This window comes from Eptesicus fuscus, chromosome 9 (assembly GCF_027574615.1).
Source record: "Eptesicus fuscus isolate TK198812 chromosome 9, DD_ASM_mEF_20220401, whole genome shotgun sequence".
Lineage (NCBI taxonomy): Eukaryota > Metazoa > Chordata > Mammalia > Chiroptera > Vespertilionidae > Eptesicus > Eptesicus fuscus.
Window position 1 is genome coordinate 45,646,350 of NC_072481.1, and position 23,221 is coordinate 45,669,570.

Below are 23,221 nucleotides of genomic sequence, written 5' to 3' on the forward strand. Positions count from 1 at the left end.
CTTGATGGGTCTGGTTAAAGGTTTGTCAGTCTTTTTTATCTTTTCAAAGAACCAGCTCTTGGTTCCATTGATCTTTTGTATTTTTTTTAAGACTTTATTTTGTTTATTTCTGCTTTGATCATTATTATTTCCTTCCTTCATTCTCACTTTGTACTTTGCTTGTTGTTCTTTTTCAAGTTCCTTTAAGTGTAAAGTTAGGCTGTTTAACTTGACATTTTTCTTGTTTCTTGAACTAGGCCTAGAATGCTATGAATTTCCCTTTTTGTTTTCATACCCAGGGATCTGTAAGTTATATTTGCAGTCTACATTTATTTATTCTCCGTGCGGGGATTACAAGTATCTACAGGTTTATTACTTGTTAAAAGTTTAGCATGTAGTATAGAAATAGAAATGTTTAATCTTTTTTCTATAAGAGAGGCATAAATAAAGTATGACCGTTGTTAGTTTAGATGTGGGAGAGGTCATGTCCTGTGGAAAAGAATGGGAAAAGATTCTTGGAAGAACATTTGAGATGGGATTGCAAAGGATACATGTGATTTCAGGTAAAGGTTGGGAGCTTTAGTACGATGTTTGCCTCATGCTAGGTCAAGATATCAGCATAAACAGACATTCAGAGTAAGGACTGTGCATGGTACCCTCATGAGGCAGTGAACAGTCCTTTGAGTAGGAATATGGGAGTGTGGGGGGGTGTATTGGGGATATATTTAGAGAGGTAGATTGATGGTAAAGGCTGTGTCTGATGAGCCTTTAATTTAAATAATAGAGATTTATGGAAGATGTTTTACATGGGAGAGGGTAGTGGTAATGGTGGTAGGCTAATTAGCTGGATTATCTACTAACTGCATTTGTGTATTAATTGAATTCATGTTTTGTCACTTTTAGGAAGTTCACGATTTATTACAAGACTATGAGTTAAAGTATTGTTATGTGGACAGAAACAAGCGAACAGGTAAGATTTCAGTTCTAAGCACCTAATTTTGTTTTGATCATACAGATAGTCCTTATAAAATAAAAATGTGTAATGTCTTTTCATTCTTAAATTAATCACTAAAATTCTTAAGCATTAAGTCATGTAAATGTTACAATTAAAATATATTTTCTGAAGATAATATTAGTATCCTAAATTTTAATCACATAAATTAATATGGAATTACTAGAGCCTTATGACTTTTTATGATGACTGTTCTAATGTTATAGGTTTTTTATTTGTTTTAATATATTTTTATTGATTTCAGAGAGAAAGGGAGAGGGAAAGAGAGAGATAGAAACGTCAATGATGAGTGAGAATCATTGATCAGCTGTCTCCTGCATACCCCTACTGGGGATCGAGTTTGCAATCCAGGCATGTGCCCTTGACTGGACTCGAACCTGGGACCCTAAAGTCTGCAGGCCGATGCTCTGTCCATTGAGCCAAACCAGCTAGGGCTAATGTTATAGATTTTAATGTTATAATGAATATTCCTTATAGGCTTTGTATTCTTTAGTTTTAATAACTTATTAAACTGGACTTGTTGAATAAACTGTATGATTTGACCTTAGTGGGAAAATTGGGAAATTTGCTTAACTTTTCTGGGTATTAGTTTTATATCTGTAATATTAAAAGACTATACTAGATTAGTCCCATTATATGATATGTAAATGTCTAAAACGTCTCTTTTTTTAGTTGATGAATAGTAAGGGAAATTATGGAGGATGATATAACCACTGTGTACACATCCATTCCCAAATTAGCAAATGTTTATAAAAATATTTTTAAATGTTAAAAAAATTTTGTCATATATGTATATATATATTATATATATACTATATATGTATTAGAGCCCTAATGTAGATCTATTGAATAAAAATCTCTGGTAGTATGGTCAGAATTCTGCAGGTTTTTTTCCTGACTTTAAAAATTTGAAAATAGGAACGTTATAGATAAAAATGAAATCCAGTGTCTCCTTGTCTCTGATTCCATTCCTTCTCTCCCTTCTTCCCTGGGGGAGAAGCATTTATGAATTTGGTACATACTTTCTACACCTGGCTGTTATATTGTGGCAGTCATGAGAGCTGTTCACAGATCCTTCCTCTTTTTCTTCTGGGCATGAGGTGAGACAGTTCTCTGTCTCAAGTGGACATGTGATTTGCTTTTTGGTGAATGAGTGCGAATGGAGATGACCGTATCCCTTCTAGGTGGAAGGTTTTAGAGCCAGCCTGTGGCTCACTGCTCACCCTCTCCCGGGAAGAGGTTGAGGAAGATTGCAGCACTTCTTCCAGCTTAGCTCCCAGGGTGGCTGTGAGGAGCAAACCCTCCTTCCTTCCTTCCAGTGTGGGATATGCAGCATGAACAACAACAAAATCCCTTTTATTTTGTTAAGCCATTGAGATTGTGGAGCTATTTGTTACCATAATACCGTGACTAATACCTGTAATTTTATTATATGTATAATTAACAGTGTTGTTCTCAGTGTTTTAAAAAACTTTACATAAATGGTATTATATATGTGTCATTTAGTTACTTGCTTTTTTTTTAAAACTCAACCTTGGTTTCAGATCTTTCCATGTTGATACATATAGCTCTAGTTCATTCATTTAAACTACTATATATTATTCTATCTTGTGAATTTATCACCATTTATCAATCTGTTCATTACTGGTAGGCATTTAGAAGCTTTAACTTTCCAGTATTTCAAATATGCTGCAATGAATATCCTTATTTTTGTCTTCTAATATACATTGCAACTATTTCTCCACAAGTAAATTACTGGGTCAGATGTTATGTACAATTTCATTGTTACTAAATATTGGCAAAGGGATTAGTGGTAACAGTCTTCACAGCTCACACAGGGCCAGGAATAGTGCTATTCCCATCCTCATAATTCATGGTGCATCGGGAGGAGTCTTCAGAAGGGTCTTGTCTCAAGAGTCAAGAAAATCAACTCTAGTCTTACCTAACAAAATTTAAAAGTGAGACCCGAAAAGATCAAACTGTTTCCTAGTAACTCAACCACACCCTAGAACAAAACTTAAGAATATTTATAGAAAGACAAAAACATCCAGCACCCAACTAGGTAACATTTATAGTGTCTGGCATGAAATAAAAAGTTACCAAACATAGCAAAGGAGCAGGAAAATACAACCCATAATAAGGACAAAAATCAATCAAAATGACTTAGAATTTAAACAAAAGAATTAATGAAAATGGAAAACAGTTTTTACAACAATGTTCCATCTGTACAAGAAATTATAGTAAAGATCGAATATGTGTAGTGGAGATATGGAAGATATTGAAAAATACCAAGTCAGATTCCTAGAGATGAAAACTACAATGTTGGAGTTTTTAAAAAAAAAATACAGTAGATGGGATTAACAGCAGAATAGATGTTGCAGAAGAAAAGATTACTGAATCTGAATTCATAGAGATAAGAACTCTCTAAAATGAAAAAGAGAGCGAGAAGAAGGCTATAAAACATGAACCAAGTACCAGCAAGCTGTTGGACAACTTCAAAAGTCCTTAATAGTAGAGTGATTGAAGTCTCTGAAAGGGGATTTTTGCGGGAGGGTGCATCATATTTTTAACTTGAGTTACTGGTCATGGTATTAGTTTAGTGGGGGTGTCAGCGTTAAAGAATACAATGAAATGGAAAATATTTCAGTGCTTTGCATACGGTAATAGTATTACTTCCTGATACTTTTGTTTCAGAAATATATATGTATGTGTGTACTGTCACAGACATAAAATGTATTTCTTACTGTTAGTCATAGTCACAAAAGTTTGAAAACACAGGCTTAGAAAACTCATTTATTTTATCTTCCAGCATTTGTTACCTTATTGAATGGGGAACAAGCCCAGAATGCAATTCAGATGTTTCATCAATATTCTTTTCGAGGAAAAGACTTAATAGTCCAGCTCCAGCCAACAGATGCTTTGCTGTGTATCACCAACTTGCCCACTTCTTTTACATTAGAAGAGTTTGAAGAACTTGTTCGTGCGTATGGAAACATTGAGAGATGTTTTCTGGTCTACAGTGAAGTCACTGGCCATTCCAAAGGCTATGGATTTGTGGAATACATGAAAAAGGACTTTGCTGCAAAGGCTAGATTGGAGCTATTGGGCAAACAGTTGGGGGCATCAGCTCTCTTTGCACAATGGATGGATGTTAATCTATTGGCCGCAGAGCTCATTCATTCTAAGTGCCTTTGTATAGATAAACTCCCTACTGACTACAGAGATTCCGAGGAGCTGTTGCAACTTTTCTCCAGTACCCATAAACCTGTGTTTTGCCAGGTATGTATCCTTAAGATATCATTAGAAACATTTTTAAATATCTGTTTTGTATCTATTCTGCATGCACTCACAAATTTATTATACCTATGTGAATATCACGATGGATAATCTAATTCTACTTTAGTCTATAATGAAGATTTTAATGTCATGGTAAATTTTAAATCAATTCCTTTGGTTGATGGGCAAACTATACTGTTATATAGTTAAGTATGTATTAGCAAATCCATCACTTATTCACCTCATGTCATCCGTTCATTACACCATTCATCCATTGATTCATTCCCCTATCCAAATGTTATTTATCGCCTTCTCTATGCCAGATACTATATTGCTAAATGTCAGAAATATAGATAATAGAAAGATACTCTTTCAATACCTCACAATTTTGTAGAAGAGACTGACAAGTAATCTAATCATTGTAAATCCTGTATGAAAAGTGATATAATGGAAGCTAGAAAAGTATCATGAGATTTAAAGAGAACATATAATTTTGTCTTAATGGGGTCATGGTAAGTGAGCCATTTAGAAAAGATCCTGAAAACTGACGACTACTGGTAAAATTTTCAAGCCCTTTATCATAATAAAATTAAATATGTTAGACTAAATAGAAAAAAATGCATGCTATATATAACTTCTTTCCTTACACATGTAAGATAGCAGCTGGTGAACTTTTCCCTTCTTTTCTTATCCCTCCCTTTTTCTTTAGTCATATGTTTGTTGAGTCTCTATAATTGCAGTAGGAACTTTAGAGTCTGTTATTGTATAATCATATATATGCATAAATACGTCCTATCTAATAAAGAGGGAATATGCTAATTGCTGTCACACCCTCACAAGATGGCAGCGCCTACAGCCAATAAAGAGGGAATATGCTAATTGACTGCCATGTCCTCACAAAATGGCGGCGCCCACAGCCACAAGATGGCAGCACCCAGTCCCCTCAGCCCCGCTGGGGGATGGCAGGCGCTGTGCACCTCATCCAGCCAGAGTCCCCCAGTCCCCTCACCCCACCTCATCCAGCCAGAGTCCCCCAGTCCTCTCAGCCCCGCCTCATCCAGCCTGTCCCCCAGTCCCCTCAGCCCTGCCTCATCCAGCCAGAGTCCCCCAGTCCCCTCAGCCCTGCCTCATCCAGCCAGAGTCCCCCAGTCCCCTCAGCCCCACCTCATCCAGCCAGAGTCCCCCAGTCCTCTCAGCCCCGCCTCATCCAGCCTGTCCCCCAGTCCCCTCAGCCCTGCCTCATCCAGCCAGAGTCCCCCAGTCCCCTCAGCCCTGCCTCATCCAGCCAGAGTCCCCCAGTCCCCTCAGCCCCACCTCATCCAGCCAGAGACCCCAGTTCCCTCAGCCCCACCTCATCCAGCCAGAGTCCCCCAGTCCTCTCAGCCCCGCCTCATCCAGCCTGTCCCCCAGTCCCCTCAGCCCTGCCTCATCCAGCCAGAGTCCCCCAGTCCCCTCAGCCCTGCCTCATCCAGCCAGAGTCCCCCAGTCCCCTCAGCCCCACCTCATCCAGCCAGAGACCCCAGTCCCCTCAGCCCCGCCTCATCCAGCCAGAGTCCCCCAGTCCCGCCTCATCCAGCCAGAGTCCCTCAGACCCCTCCGCCCCACAGGGGAAGGCAGTTGGGGATGATCATGCCAACAGGGGAGCAGTTAGGCATCAATCAGGCCAGCAGGGGAGTGGTTAGGGGGCTATCAGGCAGGCAGGCAAGTGGTTAGGAGCCAGCAGTCCCGGATTGTGAGAGGGATGTCGACTGCAGTCCCAGATTGGAGAGGGTGCAGGCTGGGCTGAGGGACACCCCCGCCTCCGTGCACGAATTTTGTGCACCGGGCCTCTAGTATATACATAATACATATGTATATATACATATATATGATTCATGCTACCATCTTTCTTAAATTTCTAATCCCCCAATCCCAATATAATAAACGGCAAATAAAGCACCCCAAGAGCTTTATAAAATTTTGTGACAAATTTTTAATTAAATCTCTGACCAGTTATGAAAAGTTGTCTTATCGATTTACTAATCTTGATACTAAGAATTGTATAGTAATATCCTGTGGCCATACATAATTCTTTGTAGCTTAAGTTGAGGCCTTTGATACAAATGAGAGGGAAAATCCATTTATCACAAAATGCATTTGAGTTCTGAATCCCAGAGTCAAAGGGACCTGAGAGGTTATCTAGTCTAGCTTGCCATCTTGTAGAAAACCATTTGTTATAATATTTGTGCATGACCACTTAGCTTCTGTTAAAATGTTTCAAGATAATGGAAAATTAACTAGATCACAAGTCAGACCATTTGTATATTTGAGTGGCTCTCATATTGAACTGAATTATTCTCCTCTAAAACTACCTATGCCATGGACTTGGGTGATTTTTGTCTTTGGAAAGATTTAAAATGGTATAATTTATGTAGGCATGACGGTTATCATAATAAACCAGGAATAGTACAAAATGTTAGAGATTAATAAAAACAACTTTATGATACTTTTATCCGTGGATCTGTTAAGTTCAAGCTCTTTTGTGTGGTAGGTTGACACGGACTATATTGAAGACACAGCCTCTTACCTTGTAATCAAAAGAGACCAAAGAGACTAATGGCTTTCACAGATCTGATTTTGAGATCTGGTTTGGATTATAATGTTTGGAAGAGGTAGACTTTTTTTCCCTTTCTCCCATGTGACTAGGAAACATTTTTACGGAGAAGAAAACATAAGCGGACAATTTTAAAAGGAAGGAAGAGCCCTGGCCAGTATGGCTTGCTCAGTTGTTAGTGTTGGCCCGAGCACCGATGGGTTGTGGGTTTGATTTCCAGTCAAGGGCACATACCTGGGTTGCAGCAATGATCCTGGCCCTGGTCTCGGTATGTTCAGGAGGCAACCAATCAGTGTATCTCTCTCACATTGTTGTTTCTCTCTTTTTCTCTCTCTCCTGCCCTTCTGTCCCCACCCCCCACCTCCCTTCTACTCTCTCTAAAAAATCAATGGGAAAAAATTAAAAAGGAAGGGAGAATATGAAGGAAAAATAAAAATTTTGTGTACTATGCAAGAAAGTAGAAGTTAAGCTTCAAAAATAAGAGAAAATAAACTAGAAATTATTTAATTGTAATATGAATTTATGAGGTGCCAAATCCACATAGAAGTGTGGTTCATGTGTCTTCACAAAGACACACCTAGCCGAATTTTATCTCGTTGATTACTTTCTCGTGTGAATGTGTTGAAGATAATTCAGAAAAGTTAAAACTTAGAAACTTTTTAGTATCATATTTTGCTCTTATTTTTGTTCTTTGTACCAGTCTTTACAGATCCAGGACTTTAATATCTTCCTTTACACTCTTACAGGTGGGTGACTGGAAACAAATTAAGTTCTGCATTTTAGGAGTCTTATTTAGGGCCCATTCAGAAGTAAAGATTATATGTTGCATATGTTATTTTTAATAAATCTGGGGCACAGTTTTTGCAAATATTTTTGTTTTGGTATACTTGACCAAATTTCTGGGATTTGCCTAAAATATTGAAATAAAAGTTGAATGTGGTTCCTCCTACTTTTCTTCTCTTGATGGTACAAACTTTATTTTACATAGATATGTAGTTCAGTAATTGTTTTAGTATGTTTCATTATTTATGTATCTGGTGAATTTATTTACAGGAGGTTTATATTACTGTGTCCTCATATTTTCTTATAAGTTATCAGTTGTATACATTTTTTAATACATAGGGGATATTATCATTTGGGCTTTAACTTGTAAAATTAGAAAATCAAAGAATTCAAAAGAAATGACAGAATCTTTGTTTATTATCCTGTCTTCCAGAAGTACTGCATCTAATCAACTAGTAATTTTTTTTTGAAAGGACACACTTTCTCACCAGTATCATTCTCTGATACATTTGTTCTTGAATTTGAAAACCATAGGATTTGAATTCTAACTAAATGATAGAATTCCCTTTTAATGAAACGTGTTACGTCAGCTTGCACAGGATGAAGGTAGTTACGTTGGTGGCTTTGCAGTGGTTGAATATGACACTGCAGAGCATGCTGAGGAGGTTCAGCTAGCCGCTGACGGCATGACCATCAAGGGGAGCAAAGTGCAAGTTTCCTTCTGCGCCCCAGGAGCCCCCGGGCGAAGTACGTTAGCCGCGTTGATAGCAGCTCAACGCGTGGTAAGTTTGTTGTTCTTTATTAACACATTAAAAATTCTAACATTTTAAAAATCTATCCAGACTACCACTGATTGGACCTTTATTATCTTTCTGCTCTCTAAAGATATTCCTTTTAAAAAATTGGTGAATGGAATCTGTGTAATCAAGCCAAGGGTCATTACAAAGGAAGAAATTGTTTTGTCAAGTGTATTCATCTTAGGACATTTTTTTAAGGCATATAATTCATTCCGCAAATATTTGAGTTCCTGTTCTGCTCTAAATTTTTAGTATAACGTGCCTCTCTTTTTTTCAAAGTGTTCATAAGTATCCAGGGTACAAATAGTAGATGTGTGCGTCCTGTTTGCTCACACAGCACATTGTAGCCACCTCTGTTGTCACTGTCTCCTGATTCTCCCTCTGCTTCTGCAGTTGAAGTTCCATGCAGATAGACTTCCTTCTTCACAGTTTTTTTAAAATACATTTTTATTGATTTCAGAGAGGAAGGGAGAGGGGAGAAGAGAGAGAGAGAAACATCAAGGATGAGAAATCATTGATCAGCTGCCTCCTGCATGCCCCGTACTTGGAATCGAGCCCACAACCCGGGCATGTGCTCTGACCAGGAATCTAACCGTGACCTCCTGGTGCATAGGTCGATGCTCAACCACTGAGCCACACTGGCTGGGCCACAGTTGTTGTTTTTTAAATATATATTTTTATTGATTTCAGAGAGGAAGGGAGGAGAGAGAGAGAAACATCAATGATGAGAGAGAGTCATTGATTGGCTGCCTCCCGGACATCCTCCCACTGGGGATTGGGAATCGAACTGTGACCTCCTGGTTCATAGGTCTGATATTCAACCACTGACCTACACCAGCTGGGCCTTCACAGTTTTTACTCCTAGCACTTAGCATAGTAAATGTTTGTTGACTGAATGAAGGAATACACTTTCTAGGTGAAGGGATCCGGGAAAACATCATGACAAAGGTAATATTTGAGTGTGACATTAAAGCATGAGTTTGAAATGTGTTGATAGGGGTGGAAGGTAGGATTGCCAGATAAATACAGCTTTTGTGTGAGATACTTATATTAAAAATTTATTCATTGTTTATCTGAAACCCAGATTTAACTGGGCATGCTATATTTTTACTTGCTAAATCTGGCAACCCTAAGGAGGAAGAGAGGGTGGTCAAATTCTAGGTGAAACAAACCTTTCAAGCAGTAGTATGAATTGAATTTGCCTGCTTGAAGAGTGGTAAGTGGTCTAGTGGACTGAGTGAATAAAGGGATGTGTGGTGAAATGGTTGGTTGATGTCAAATCAGGCAGCACTGTTGAGCACTCAAAGTATTTAGATTGCATTTAATGAGCAGTGGGGAATTTATAAAGTATATACATAAGGTAGTGACAGGAGCAGAGTTAAGCCATCAACAGATGACTCTGAAAGTGGTTCGTAGATGAACTGGAGAGAGGATGTTAGGGGAGGGAGGAACAGTTAGGAGATTGTTGTTAGTCTCACATCTCGTTCCCTCATCTTCTTATTCTTGACCTCACCTCTGGTCCCGACCCTTTCTCCCCTTTTTCTTAGTTTGTGCTTCCTCTTTTAGGTCCTTCTGTCATTTTCATATTCTTCTCTGCATAATTCATCACTCCAGCCATGCTTTCACTATCGGTTTCATTGCCTTTGGTTAAATTGTCTCTGTTGAACCTAAGAGGTACCTACTTCTGTGCTGTGTCTTCTTGGAGAAAAACAACTAGATGTCTTGATGCCACTACAGATGTATGACATTTACTAGCATAGCTGGTCCCACCGCACAACTTCAGCTCATCTCTCATCAGCGCCGCCTTTCCATTTTCCACAGCAGCTGCCTCAAACCTGCTTTCTATCAGGTGATCATGGCTTTTATTTTAGAAGTCTCAGGGTCACGTGTTGGACTCGTTCTTTCAACTTTTCTCATACCCCCCCTGCAAATGTGCCCCACTTTTTCCCCCCCACACTTCTTTTTCTCTTCAGTAACATTCATTCCACAGTTGCTTATTGGGCACTTGCTCCATGCCAGGCACTACGAGATGTGTTTAGTGAACAGAGCAGACAGTCCCTGCTCTCCTGGAGGAGGGGCTGCGCTTCCTCCTGCCACAGCAGGGGCGCATGCCATGTCCCCCGCCCTCAAGGGTCTTGATCCTCGTCATTCTACTTATTTTCACTTGTGGCTCCACTAGCTCCATCCCATCTGCTCACATCTTTTCCTTTAACATTTTTTATCCAGATACTGGCCTTCATCTTATTTTCCTTCCCAATCGGAGCTTCTGGAGCAGGTAGCCGCCCTCACTGTCACCATTTCTTCATTTCCCATTTCCCTCTCAGCCCAGTGCAGTGCAGTTTCACCTCCACTATTCAAGTGAATCTGTTCTCAGGGAGATTAACAGGGGTTTCTTAATATTCGGGCCTCATAGGTACTTTTTAGTCATCATTGCTTGGCCTCTCTGCAATACTTAAAACCCTCTGCGACCTTGAATTCTGCTACACCCGTTTTCCTAACTGCTCCTCCCCTCGCTCTGTCTTTTTCTCTCAGGGTCAGGGTCAGTAGACATCTGTATTTGACCTTCTCATAGTTTTTCCTTTTAAATACTCCAATGGCTTTAGTGATTGCCAGGCAATTATTACTTTTAAGCATATATATTTTGGACCAAATTACTCTTAGAACTAAATCTATATTTTCAGATGATGATTAGACATCCCACTTTTAAGTTACATAAATACTTCAGTTTCAACATTTCTCTTCCCAAACACCTGTTTTTCTCCGAGACTTGATGTTTGGTGCTTTGTAATATCTACATATGGCATTAGTTCATCCAAACTAAAACTATCTGAACCAAAAATTTAGTTAATCATGATTGGTCTCCCTCATCTACTCCCCAGATAAAAATGTTAAAAATATTAGCAAATTCTTTCAGTTGCACTCCCTATCTCTTAATCCTTGAGACTTGTTAGTGTCTTTGTTACTTTACTCAGGATCTCATCTTTTCTCACCTTGATGGTTAGAATAACGCCTGCATGAGCACCATGTAAATCATCTGTCCGTTTGATCCTTCCTCTACAGTGCCACAAGAGTGGTCTTTCTCACCCTCAAGTCGGATTGTGTTCCTTCTCTTGCTTAATATTCTTTAATGATGCATAAGCTCAAATTCCTGAGCCCTGGCTGGGTACTCAGTTGGTTAGAGCTTTGTCCCAATACACCAATGTGGCAGGTTCCATCCCTGGTCAGGGCGCATACAAGAATCAACCAATTAATGCATAAAGAAGTGGAACAACAAATCGATGTTTCTCTCTTTCACTTTTTCCACTCCCTTCCTCCCTCCCTCTCTCTCACTAAAAATCAATCAATAAAACAAGTAAATAAAAATTTAAAACAAATTATATCAATGATCATGAGGAACTTAAATTTTTCTCTCAAAAGTAATGTATTACATTGATATTTTCTATAGCTTCTTCATACATATCCTTTAACAAGTTTTCTGAGATTTAAAAAATATCATGAATAGGTACTGAATTTTATCAGAGTAGTTCCACAACTATTGAAATAACATGTGATTTCTCCCTAAATTTAGTAATGTGCTGAATCACATTGATAGATTTTCTAATGTTAAACCATCCTTGTGCTATAAACCTTAGTTGATAATTATTTTTTTCCAATGCATTGATTAGATAATATTTAATTTGGTATATATGCAAATATGCTCATAAGTGAAAAATGCTTAAAATTTTATGTATCATCCTTACTTAATTTTGGAATCAATAGAACACTGATCTCATTTACTGATTTAAATATTTTTTTCTCCTCCCTGTTTCTATTTATGGATAAACTTGTATAAAATATGGTTATCTATTGTTTGAAAGTTTAACAAGTCTAATCTATGAGAATATGTAGACCTAGTCTTTGAGCCTCTTCTAGAGGGAAATTATTGATTACCACTTAAGTTACTTCTATGAGTATTTAGATATTTTATTATTTCCTTTCTTTGCCATATTTGGAATTTGATTCCATTCTACAAGCTTATCCATTTTGTCTAAGTTTTCAAATTTATTGCAACAGTTTTTTCTAATAATTTATTATTTTTAAAATTTGTGTCTATCTCTTTGTTTTCGTTGTGCATTTTATTTACTTGCATTTTATTTTTTATTCATGATAAGTCTTGTAAGAGATTTCTCTGTTTCATCTCTTCAAAGAAACAGCTCTTGTTTTGTTCATTATTTCTGTCTTTTGAATATTTCTGCCCTTATCTTTATAATATTTTTGTTTCTTTTTTGGGTTGACTCTTTCCCGTCCATTTTTATTGATATCAGTGCTGAGTGCCTTTGTTTTCAATCTAGATGTTTTCTGATGAATGAATTTAAAGCAAGTTTCCTTTTAAATAACTGTGCATCATAAATTTTAGATTATTAATGTCTCAAATTTTTATGAGTTCCTTTTAAACTAAAAGCTTAATTAGTTGTGTGTTTTTTTCAGTTTATAGCCATTTAAGAATTTTTAAAAGCTATTCTTCTGATATAAATTTCTAATTTCATTGCATTGTGGTCAGAGAATGTAGTCTCTAATATTGATTTGAGGGAAAGGGATATCGTGGTTTCTTTTGTGGCTTGGTGCATTGTTGATTTTTGAGACTGTGCCATGTATACCCCAAAACAATGTGTCCTTTATGTTTGTGGGATATAAAGATATATTTACACACCTGTGTGCTTATAAGTATTAGTTTGAGCTTATTGTTACTCAGATCTTCCATATCTTTAATTATTTTTTTGTCTGTTTGTCAGTGTCTGAGAGGAATGTATTAGAAGTTATGATATGCTAAAGACCCGGTGCATGAAATTCGTGCATGGGTAGGGTCCCTAGGCCTGGCTCGCAATCAGGGCCGGTCGGGGCCTTCAGCTGCCAGCCGGGCCCTTCCTTCTGGCTGCTGGCCGGGGCCTTCCTTTGTTCCACGCCACCCCCTGGTAGTCAGCACACGTCATAGCGAGCGATCGAACTCCCAGTCTCCCGGTCAAACTCCTGAGGGGACACTTTGCATATTAGCCATAGATAGATGATAGATAGATAGATAGATAGATAGATAGATAGATAGATAGTTGTTGATTTTTCTTTCTCCGTATTCTGGCAGTCATTGTTCCATACATTTGTTTTGTTTTGTTTTTATGGTCCTGGCTTTTGCATGCAAGATTGAAATTAACACGTTAAATGCCAAGCCTGTTTTGTCTTCCTTTCCATTTCAGTCACCGGTGACTGACATGGCGCTTAACGTGTTAATGATAATATTGCATACCTTAATTTCCATCCATTATGCAATATCGCCTTGTGTTTATTGCTTCTCGGTTTTCATTTTCAGAGAATAAAACTTTTGAAAATTTGTATGGCTGTGAATATTCTTATTTTTTCACATATTTAAGAAATAACTTGGCTGGATATAAAAATATAGATTTAAGTTTCTTTTCCTGAAGCACTTTGAAAATATTAATTTGTTGCCTTCTTGAATCCAGGGCTATTGCTTTGAGAGAGAAGATATTAATCTACTTCTTGTTTCTTGGAAATATGTTCTTTCTTACAGAAAGCTTTTAGCATTTTTATTTTGACTTTAATGTTCTTAACTTTCACATCAAAAAATGTGACTAGATGTGTTTTCTTCTTTTATATCTTACTAGCGTCCCTAGTGGCTGCCAGCTCTCCCTTACCCTGGCTGGCCCTGCCCCCTGGCCGAACTCCTGGTCAAGGGGACAATTTGCATACTGCACTTTTATTATATAGGATTTGGAACACTATGCACCCCCTTTCATCTGTGATCTTTAATTTTTTTTAATAATGGGAAATTTTCAGCCATTGTATCTTCAAAGATTTCCTTCTTTGTTTTCTCCTTCAGGGATTTCTGTTTTATGTGGGTGGGCACTTCCAGCCTCTTCATTGCCTTGTGTGTTGCTTTTGTTTTGTTTCCATTTTCCATTCCCATGGTATGTCTTACTTGTTTGCATTTTCCCCCTTTTTTACCCTTTGCTGATGTCTTTGGAAACATTCTTTGAACTGCTCTTTCAGGTCACTATTTTGTTTTTCAGTCACATGTATTCTGTTTAACCTGTTTACCTATCTGTTACAGCACAGGACAGAGGTTAAGGATAATGCTTTATGAGTTTCTTTGTTATCCTCATCTATATAATAGGGTTTGTAATACCAACCCTGTAGAGTTGTTTTGCAGGATTTAGTGATATAATCCATGTAAAATACTTAGAATAATGACAAGTATATAGTAAGCGAGGGCTGCTTTTTTTTTTTTTTTTTTTACAGTCATGTTTTTCAGCTCTTATTTCTTATTGGTTATTTCTTATTGGTTATTCTTTGTAACTACTTGTCCTCGCTTCATGTTGCCAATTAAAATCTGTTATGCTTTTAAGTGTTTGAAGAGGGATTCCAGCTGTCATTGTCAGTTCTCCATTTTTTGATGGCTAACAGTTTTCCTTTTGTAACACAATACCAATATCCTTATCTATCAGGCTGGCTTTTAAAACCAAAAACAATTTCATGTTATTAGGAAGCCACCCAATTACATATATGTAAGGCCAGTCCATCTTTTTTTCCCTTACTAGAGGATTAAGTAAGGAAATCAAGACCTTTATAAAGAACATGTTGTTATGTAAAGCAACCCACATTATTACACTTTTGATCAACATTATAGTGAAGCTCTTCTGTGGTATCAAAACATTCATATTTTGTCAACGAGTTATCTTCCTGTTATAAATTCAGATCTCCTTGGCATCTTTCTACTTGTAAAGAGATTTATCTTACTAAATTGTTAGTCTTCTTAAAGCTAATTTGTATTTAACTGAGATATTCCGTGAGGATTTTAGTATGAGCTGTGTAGTAGAGTGTAACATAATTATGAACTGTGGTTAAATGTATACAACAAACGTATAATACAAAGCAGATTGTGTTTATCACAAAATATTATCAGATGAATGAGAATTTCTGGAAGAAGGCCTTTAAAATGTTATCTTTTATACTTTTATACTTATCCTTGTTCTAATGTTTCCTATTTCTGTATTCATTGAAGATGCACAGTAATCAGAAGGGCTTACTTCCAGAGCCAAATCCTGTACAAATTATGAAGAGTTTAAACAATCCTGCCATGTTACAGGTTCTTCTACAACCCCAACTCTGCGGGCGAGCTGTTAAACCAGGTAAGCACCGTGTGCTGATTAAATTTAGAATGATGGCATGAAGTTAATTGTGCTGTTTTACATGAAAAAAAAAAACACATTTAAATTAGTCCAGAAATAATTAATTTTCTAGGACTTTTCAATGAATTTTAATTAATGATCTGAGGTGATAATATGTTTTGGCTCTTTTTGGTGGATACAGTCAGCTTATGTGTTCCTAATTTTTTTTAACCATTAACAAATGTTAAAGATTAAATCTTCAGATTAGCTCCCAGTTGACACGAATTTATAGACCAGATATTAATATACTACATTGTTATCAACTATATCAATAAAGGATATGATATTCTTCTTTGTAATATTTCTAGCAGAATTACTTTATTGAGAAGTATTAAAGATCTATTTCCTCTTTGTGCTTTATTTTTGTGAAATTGTTTCATTTTGTAGAAAATGACAAAAAAACATTATTTTCTAAGCAATATGGAAATCTTAAATCATTATCATATACATGAAATATCTAGTACTTATTTAGTATTCTTTCTCTGATAAGAGCTTGCTTACCTTCTGAAATGAACAACTACATACACAAATGTGTATTTGAGCAGTTTGAGGGAGTGAATTCCTATAGTCAACACTAATTTTTAGAGTAAAATATTTAGAGTAAATATGTTTATTCAGTTTTAACCCTTCACTGGTCTTACACCAACTAGTGGACTGCAGTTCATTTCTAGCACTGACTACCCCGAGTTCACCTAAACCTTGTAAGTTAAGGGCTTAATCCCCAACACATCTGCCCCAAATTTCACATTCCAGCCACAAATTCAGGGGGTCCCCAGGCCCTGCACTCCTGACCAAGTGACTATAAATTTGGGTGTTCCGGGAGAACCAAGATGGCGGCAAAGTTAAACAACTAAACTGCCGCCTCGCACAACAATTTCAAAAATACAACTAAAAGATAAAACGTCTACCACCCAGAACCACGGGAAAGCTGGCTGAGTGAATGATTTACAACTAAGAAGGAAAGAAAAAGGAGCACAAATGCTGAAAAGCTGAGGTACGGAGGCGCGCGAATCGGGCTGGTGGCAGGCGACTGGGCGCGTGGATTTTTTTCAACCCCAAGGGAGACAAGCTCCTGATCACTCTGAAATCCAATTTCTGGGGACACGCGGGGAACCCAGACGCCTACGGGGAGAAGCTGGACTCTCAGCCATCGGGTTGGAAAGTGAGAGTGCCTTTTTTTGCAGAGGTGTGCCCAGCAATCATTGTTTACTGCGCTGGAGCGCAGGACGCAGGGACTTGGAAACGCAGAAAGGCAAAGACTGCTGATGGCAGCCATCGCCGTTTGCCATGCCCTAGCCTAGTGACGCCCTGAGACCCCACCCCACCCTGAGACCCCGCCCTGCACATTCTACAAACCTGCCCAGGCTCCACACAGCGGCTTTTGCATATAAATGGTCTGTTCTGTGGAAGCTTAACCAAATAAACTGCAGCTCCAGTCAGACTGCTCCAAAACTGCCAAACCTCAAGCAAGGAGGAGAAAACTGTAGTTCTTGCTGTAGCACCTGCTGGGTGGCCTCAGACAGTAGCTGACCTGCACCCCATTGGAGATCCAGAAGCGAGTGTATCTAGTGGTCTGTGTGCGACGACACCAGATTTCAACTACTCTCATAAGGGACACATTCAAGAGGCAGACTCAGTGAGCACCAAAGCCCTACTGGAACAAGTCCTGCCCCATAAATGTGTCTCCAGCACAGCAATTCTTCCATTATAGACACAGTGGGTCCTCACAGCCAATTGGCCTGGAGGTCAATTCCTCCCAGTGACACCAACAACAATCAAGACTTAACTACAACAAGGCTATACACACAGTCCACAAAGGGGTGCACCAAGAGCGTCCACCTCAGGTAACTGGGAGGCTGACCCGTTGAACCAATAGGGACACCTAGTACACAAAGCTACCCAACCAACTCAGGGAAGCAGCGAAAATGAGGAAGCAAGGAAACAGATCACAAACAAAAGAAATGGAGGAGAACAAACGAATGGACATAGAGTTCAAAACCACGGTTATAAGGTTTTTCAAGAATTTCATGGAAAAGGCCGATAAATTTAATGAGATCCTCGAGGATATGAAAAAGGACCAACTAGAAATTAAACATACACTGACTGAAATTAAAAATATTATATAGAGACCCAGCAGCAGACTAGAGGAACGCAAGAATCAAGTCAAAGATTTGGAATACAAAGAGGCAAAGGACACTCCTCCAGAGAAGCAAGAAGAGAAGAGAATTCAGAAAGTTGAAGATAGTGTAAGAAGCCTCTGGGACAACTTCAGGCGTACCAACATCAGAATTATGGGGGTGCCAGAAGAAGAGAGAGAGCAAGATGCTGAAAACCTATTTGAAGAAATAATGACCGAAAACTTCCCCCACCTGGTGAAATAAATAGACTTACAAGTCCAGGAAGCGCACAGAACCCCAAGCAAAAGGAATCCAAAGAGGACCACACCAAGACACATCATAATTAAAATGCCAAGGGCAAAAGACAAAGAGAGAATCTTACAAGCAGCAAGAGAAAAACAGTTACTTACAAGGGAGCACCCATATGATTATCAGCTGATTTCTCAACAGAAACTATGCAGGCCAGACGGGAGTGGCAGGAAATATTCAAAGTGATGAATAGCAAGAAACTACAACCAAGACTACTCTACCCAGCAAAGTTATCATTCAGAATTGAAGGGCAGATAAAGAGCTTCACAGATAAGAAAAAGCTAAAGGAGTTCATCACCACCAAACCAGTATTATATGAAATGCTGAAAGGTATTCTTTAAAAAGAGAAAAAAGAAGAAAAAAGTAAAGATAAAAATTATGAACAACAAATATCTATCAACAAGTCAATCTAAAAGTCAAGTGAATTAAAAATCTGAGGAACAGAATAAACTGGTGAACATAATAGAATCAGGAGCATAGAATGGAAGTGGATTGATAATTCTCAGGGGGAAAGGGGTGTCTGTATGGGGGGTACGGGAAGAGACTGGACAAAAATCATACACCTATGGATAAGGACAGTGGCGGGGAGGTAAGGGCAGAAGGGGGCGTGGGAACCGGGTGGAGGGGAGATGTGGGGGGGGGGGGGGAAACAATTGTAATAATCTGAATAATAAAGATTTATTAAATATAAAGAAATAATAATAATAAAAAATAAAGGCCATTTCCTAACAAATAAATAAATAAATAAATTTGGGTGTTCCTATGTCCCCTCAGGTTGATAAATTGCTAGAACAACTCACAGAACTTATGATTACAGTTTTGTTATCAAGGATACAACTCGGGAACAGCCAAATGAAGAGACACCTAGGGCTAGGTCTGGGAAGGTCTTGAATACAGCTTTCATGGAATCAGGGCACATTACTCTCCCAGCACTTCAGTCTATTCCCCAACCAGGGATCTCTGCTGAACTAAATACGATGTCTAGGGTTTTTATCGGGGTTTCATTTGTAGGTAGGTGTATTTGGGCATCTTATTGAACTCAGTCCTCTCTGGAGGTCAGGAGGTCTGGCTGATATCACATGGCTAAAGACCCAGACCTCTCACCACTGGTTGGTCTTTTTGGTATGACCAGCCCCTATTCTGAAACTATTTAGGGGCCCACCTAGCATCACCTCATTAGCATAACACAGATACTCTTGTCATTGGGAACATTCCAAAGATTGAATTTTTCTCTCAAGAACCAGGCATGAGGACCATTTAATTCTTCATTATACAAAAACTAGTGGTCCCTCAGCCCGGCCTGCACCCTCTCCAATCTGGGACCCCTTGGAGGATCCCCCCTGTGGGATCGGGCCTAAACCGGCAGTCAGACATGCTTTCACAATCCGGGACCACTGGCTCCTAACTGCTCACCTGCCTGCCTGCCTGATCACCCCTAACCATTCTGCCTGCTGGCCTGATCGCCCCCAACTGCACCGCCCTTCCGGCCTGATCACCCCTAACTGCCCCCTCCCTGCCAGCCTGATTGCCCCCAACTGCCCCCCCCCGCCAGCCTGATTGCCCCTAGCTGCTCCCCCCCCCCCGCCGGCCTCCTCACCCCCACCTGCCCCCCCTGCTGGCCTGATACCCCCCAACTGCCCTCCCCTCCTGGCCTGATCACCCCTAACTGCCCTCCCCCCCTGCCAGCCTGATTGCCCCCAACTGTCCCCCCACCAGCCTGATTGACTCCAACTGCCCCCCCGCTGGCCTGCTCACCCCCAACTGCCCCTCCTGCTGGCCTAATCGCCCCCAACTGCACCCCCTGCTGGCCTGATAACCCCCAACTGCCCTCCCCTCCTGGCCTGATTGCCCCTAACAGCCTCTGCCTCGGCCCCGCCACCATGGCTTTGTCCGGAAGGACATCCAGAAGGTCTCCCGGTCTAATTAGCATATTACCCTTTTTTTAGTATAGATATTCATGTTAAGTACTTCATATTCTCATCAACTATTTATGTGTAAGCAGCAGCTTTAGAGGTTTTCTGGCTCCGTCTATTATGCAGTCTTCTGCAATTTTAATGGTATAGATATATCCTTGTTATGTCTTGGCTAATTGAAGCCTAAGAAGCTCACTATTTCCCAAGGCAGCCTATTCCCTGGTTTGACAACTTTAATTACTAGAAGGCTTTTCTTTATATTAGATGGTAATTCCCACATCCTTTAGTCACTTATTCTAGTTCTCCCTCTGAAGAAACACTGAATAAATCCATTTTTCCATAAGATAAGCCTTCTATTATTTGAAGACAAGTAACATGAAATCTTAGTCATTTTTGTTTTTTTTTCCTGTCTTCTATTCTCCAGACCAATGGTCTCCTTTTATATATTTACTTTTGGATTATAGACCCCTATCAGTGAAAGAAATTTTGAACAGAGCCCCAATATATACAATATATATATCACATACATGTCAAATATAGAAATGCACTCTTGTCAACCCATATAGAAAGACATCTTAAACTTAATAATTTAATTTTTAAGAAGAAAGTAAATATAAGTAACGGTTCTAATATTTTCTTTTTACACCTCTTATGCCTCTTTGGAGACTACAATTCTATATTTGACTTTCCACAACATGTCAGGGTATGCTCTCTAGATGCCCTCCGCAAGTAGGTAAAGCCCCGAGTTTCTGGGTTGTCCTGAAATGTGTACACAGACGTGGACATGTCCTATAGATGAGATCTGATCAGCGCAAAGGGCAGTGATCATTGAATTTCTGTTACTGCATTCCGAGACTATATTAGTGTTCAAAGAAGTGTGTAACTCTCTTGGGTCTTTTAGAAAGTATTGTTCACACCTTTGGACTCTGGGCTATTTTTAGTAACTCCTCTCCAACATTATTTTGTTTTTGTTTTTAATCTAAGAATATGTTTTCTACTCTCCTTCTCACATGGATATATGGGCATATGAGATTATGCTTCTTTATTTTAGCTGTACTTTCACAGTTTTAACTAAGATATTTTAACATTACACTGATAGAGAATAATGTGGCAAGGGAAGAGGATTAAATCTACCTCACTTAAAAACTTGTGTAGAGTGGCAAGGAAAGAGGATTAAATCTACCTCACTTAAAAACATTGCCAGACTAATGGAGAATGTATGAAAAGCTTCTTGGTATTCAGGAAAGACAAAGCATCTTGTGTCAGTGTATTATATTTTTCTTTTACAGTTGGTACTTCTTGTGTCATTTTTTAAAAAAATAAATTAAGGTTTTATTATGTTTTCTTTTTTTTTAATATATATTTTATTGATTTGTTACAGAGAGGAAGGGAGAGGGATAGAGAGTTAGAAACATCGATGAGAGAGTAACATCGATCAGCTGCATCCTGCACACCCCCTACTGGGGATGTGCCCGCAACCAAGATACATGCCCTTGACCGGAATCGAACCTGGGACCTTTCAGTCCACAGGTCGACGCTCTATCCAGTGAGCCAAACCGGTTTCGGCTCTTGTGTCATTTTTAACAAATCTGCCGAATTCAAGGTCCATGTTTTCTTCAAGAAGTTCTATAATTTTATCTCTTACCTTTAGATCTATTATCCATTTTGAGTTAATTTTTGCTTATGGTGTGAGGTAAAAGTCCAGGTTAATTTTCTTTACAGTTGTTCCAACATCATTTGTTTAAAAAGATTATCCTTTTCCACTGAATTTTTTTATACCTTTTTCAAAAACCAATTGACTCTGTATCTGTGTCTCTACCTCTGGACTCTGTATTCTATTGCATTGATCTAAATGTCTTCTTTATACCAATAGTACTTTGTCTTGATAAATGTAGCTTTATAATAAGCCCCAAAATCAGTTAAAGTAAGTCCTCCAACTTTATTCTTCTTTTTCCATTTCTTTTGTCTATTTGAGATTCTTTGCATTTACATATAAATTTTAGAACCAGCCTGTCAATTTCTAAGAAAAATTATCTGCTGGAATTTGATTGATACTGAGTTGAATGGGCAGAATTGACAGATTTGAAGCCAAGTCATAAATATGGTATATATCTCTGAATTTATTTAGCTCTTCTTTCATTTCTATCAGAAATATTTTGTTTTCAGGGTACAAATCTTACACATATTTTGTCAGATTTTTCCATAGGATTTTATAGTTTTTTCTATTATTTTAAATAAGATTGCTTTTTAAACTTCAATTTACTATTGCTTGTTGCCAGCATATGCAAGTTCAGTTGATTTTGTATATTTATCTTGTATCCTGCAACCTTATTATTTCCAGTATGTTTTTTTCTAAGGATTTTCTTTGTAGACAATCATGTCATCTACAGATTAACATAGTTTTACTTCTTTCTTTCTAATATCTATACCTTTTTTTCCCCTTGTTTTAATGGAATAGGTAGAAATTTCAGCATAATTTGTGCATTCAACTGGTGAGAGTGGACATTCTTGTCTTGTTCCTCATCTTACAAAGAAAGCATTCTTGTTTTATTATTAGGTATTATGTAAGCTATTGTGTGTGTTTTTCCCCACAGGTTTTGTTTTCCAAGCTGAAAACTCCCTTTTATTCCTCTGTTGCTGAGAAATTATATCATGATAATTGCTGGAATTTTCCCATTTCTTTTTTCCGCTAATTGAAATGATGTCTGGGGTTGAGTGTTGTTGTTGTTGTCTATTGACATGATGAATTACATTGACTGATTTTTTAAATATTAAACCAACCTTTCGTTCCTAGGGTAAGCCTCACTTGTTCATGTTGTATTATAATCCTTTGTGCATATTGTTGATGGGAGGGTGGGCTGCTCTCTACATGGGGGAAGGGAGGGTTGTTAAGCTATAGCTTCCTGGTGAAGCAAACAGGCTCAGTGTCTCAGCCCATTAGGTTTAGCAATGTCCAATTCCTCTTGCTTTATTCTTATTAATATTTAGCTAACTATGGTAACAATAGTGCTGCTCAGATCTCTTATATCTTTACTAATTTTCTGTTAACTTACTCTAATAGTTCCGTGGTCGGCAAACTGCGGCTCTTTGGCCCCTTGAGTGTGGCTCTTCCACAAAATACCACGGCCTGGGCGAGTCTATTTTGAAGAAGTGGCGTTAGAAGAAGTTTAAGTTTAAAAAATTTGGCTCTCAAAAGACATTTCAATTGTTGTACTGTTGATATTT

The 23,221-nt window shown here is 38.5% G+C and overlaps 1 protein-coding gene across 1 annotated transcript in view; it reads left to right on the plus strand.

Moving 5' to 3' along the window:
- The window catches only part of RAVER2 (ribonucleoprotein, PTB binding 2), an 89,783-nt gene that overhangs the window by 24,961 nt on the left and 41,601 nt on the right, over positions 1-23,221 (plus strand). The window contains exons 2-5 of the mRNA XM_054720878.1: positions 883-949; positions 3,801-4,270; positions 8,234-8,425; positions 15,492-15,618. Of these exons, the coding sequence (XP_054576853.1) occupies positions 883-949; positions 3,801-4,270; positions 8,234-8,425; positions 15,492-15,618 (856 nt within the window). The remainder of the gene's footprint in view (positions 1-882; positions 950-3,800; positions 4,271-8,233; positions 8,426-15,491; positions 15,619-23,221) is intronic.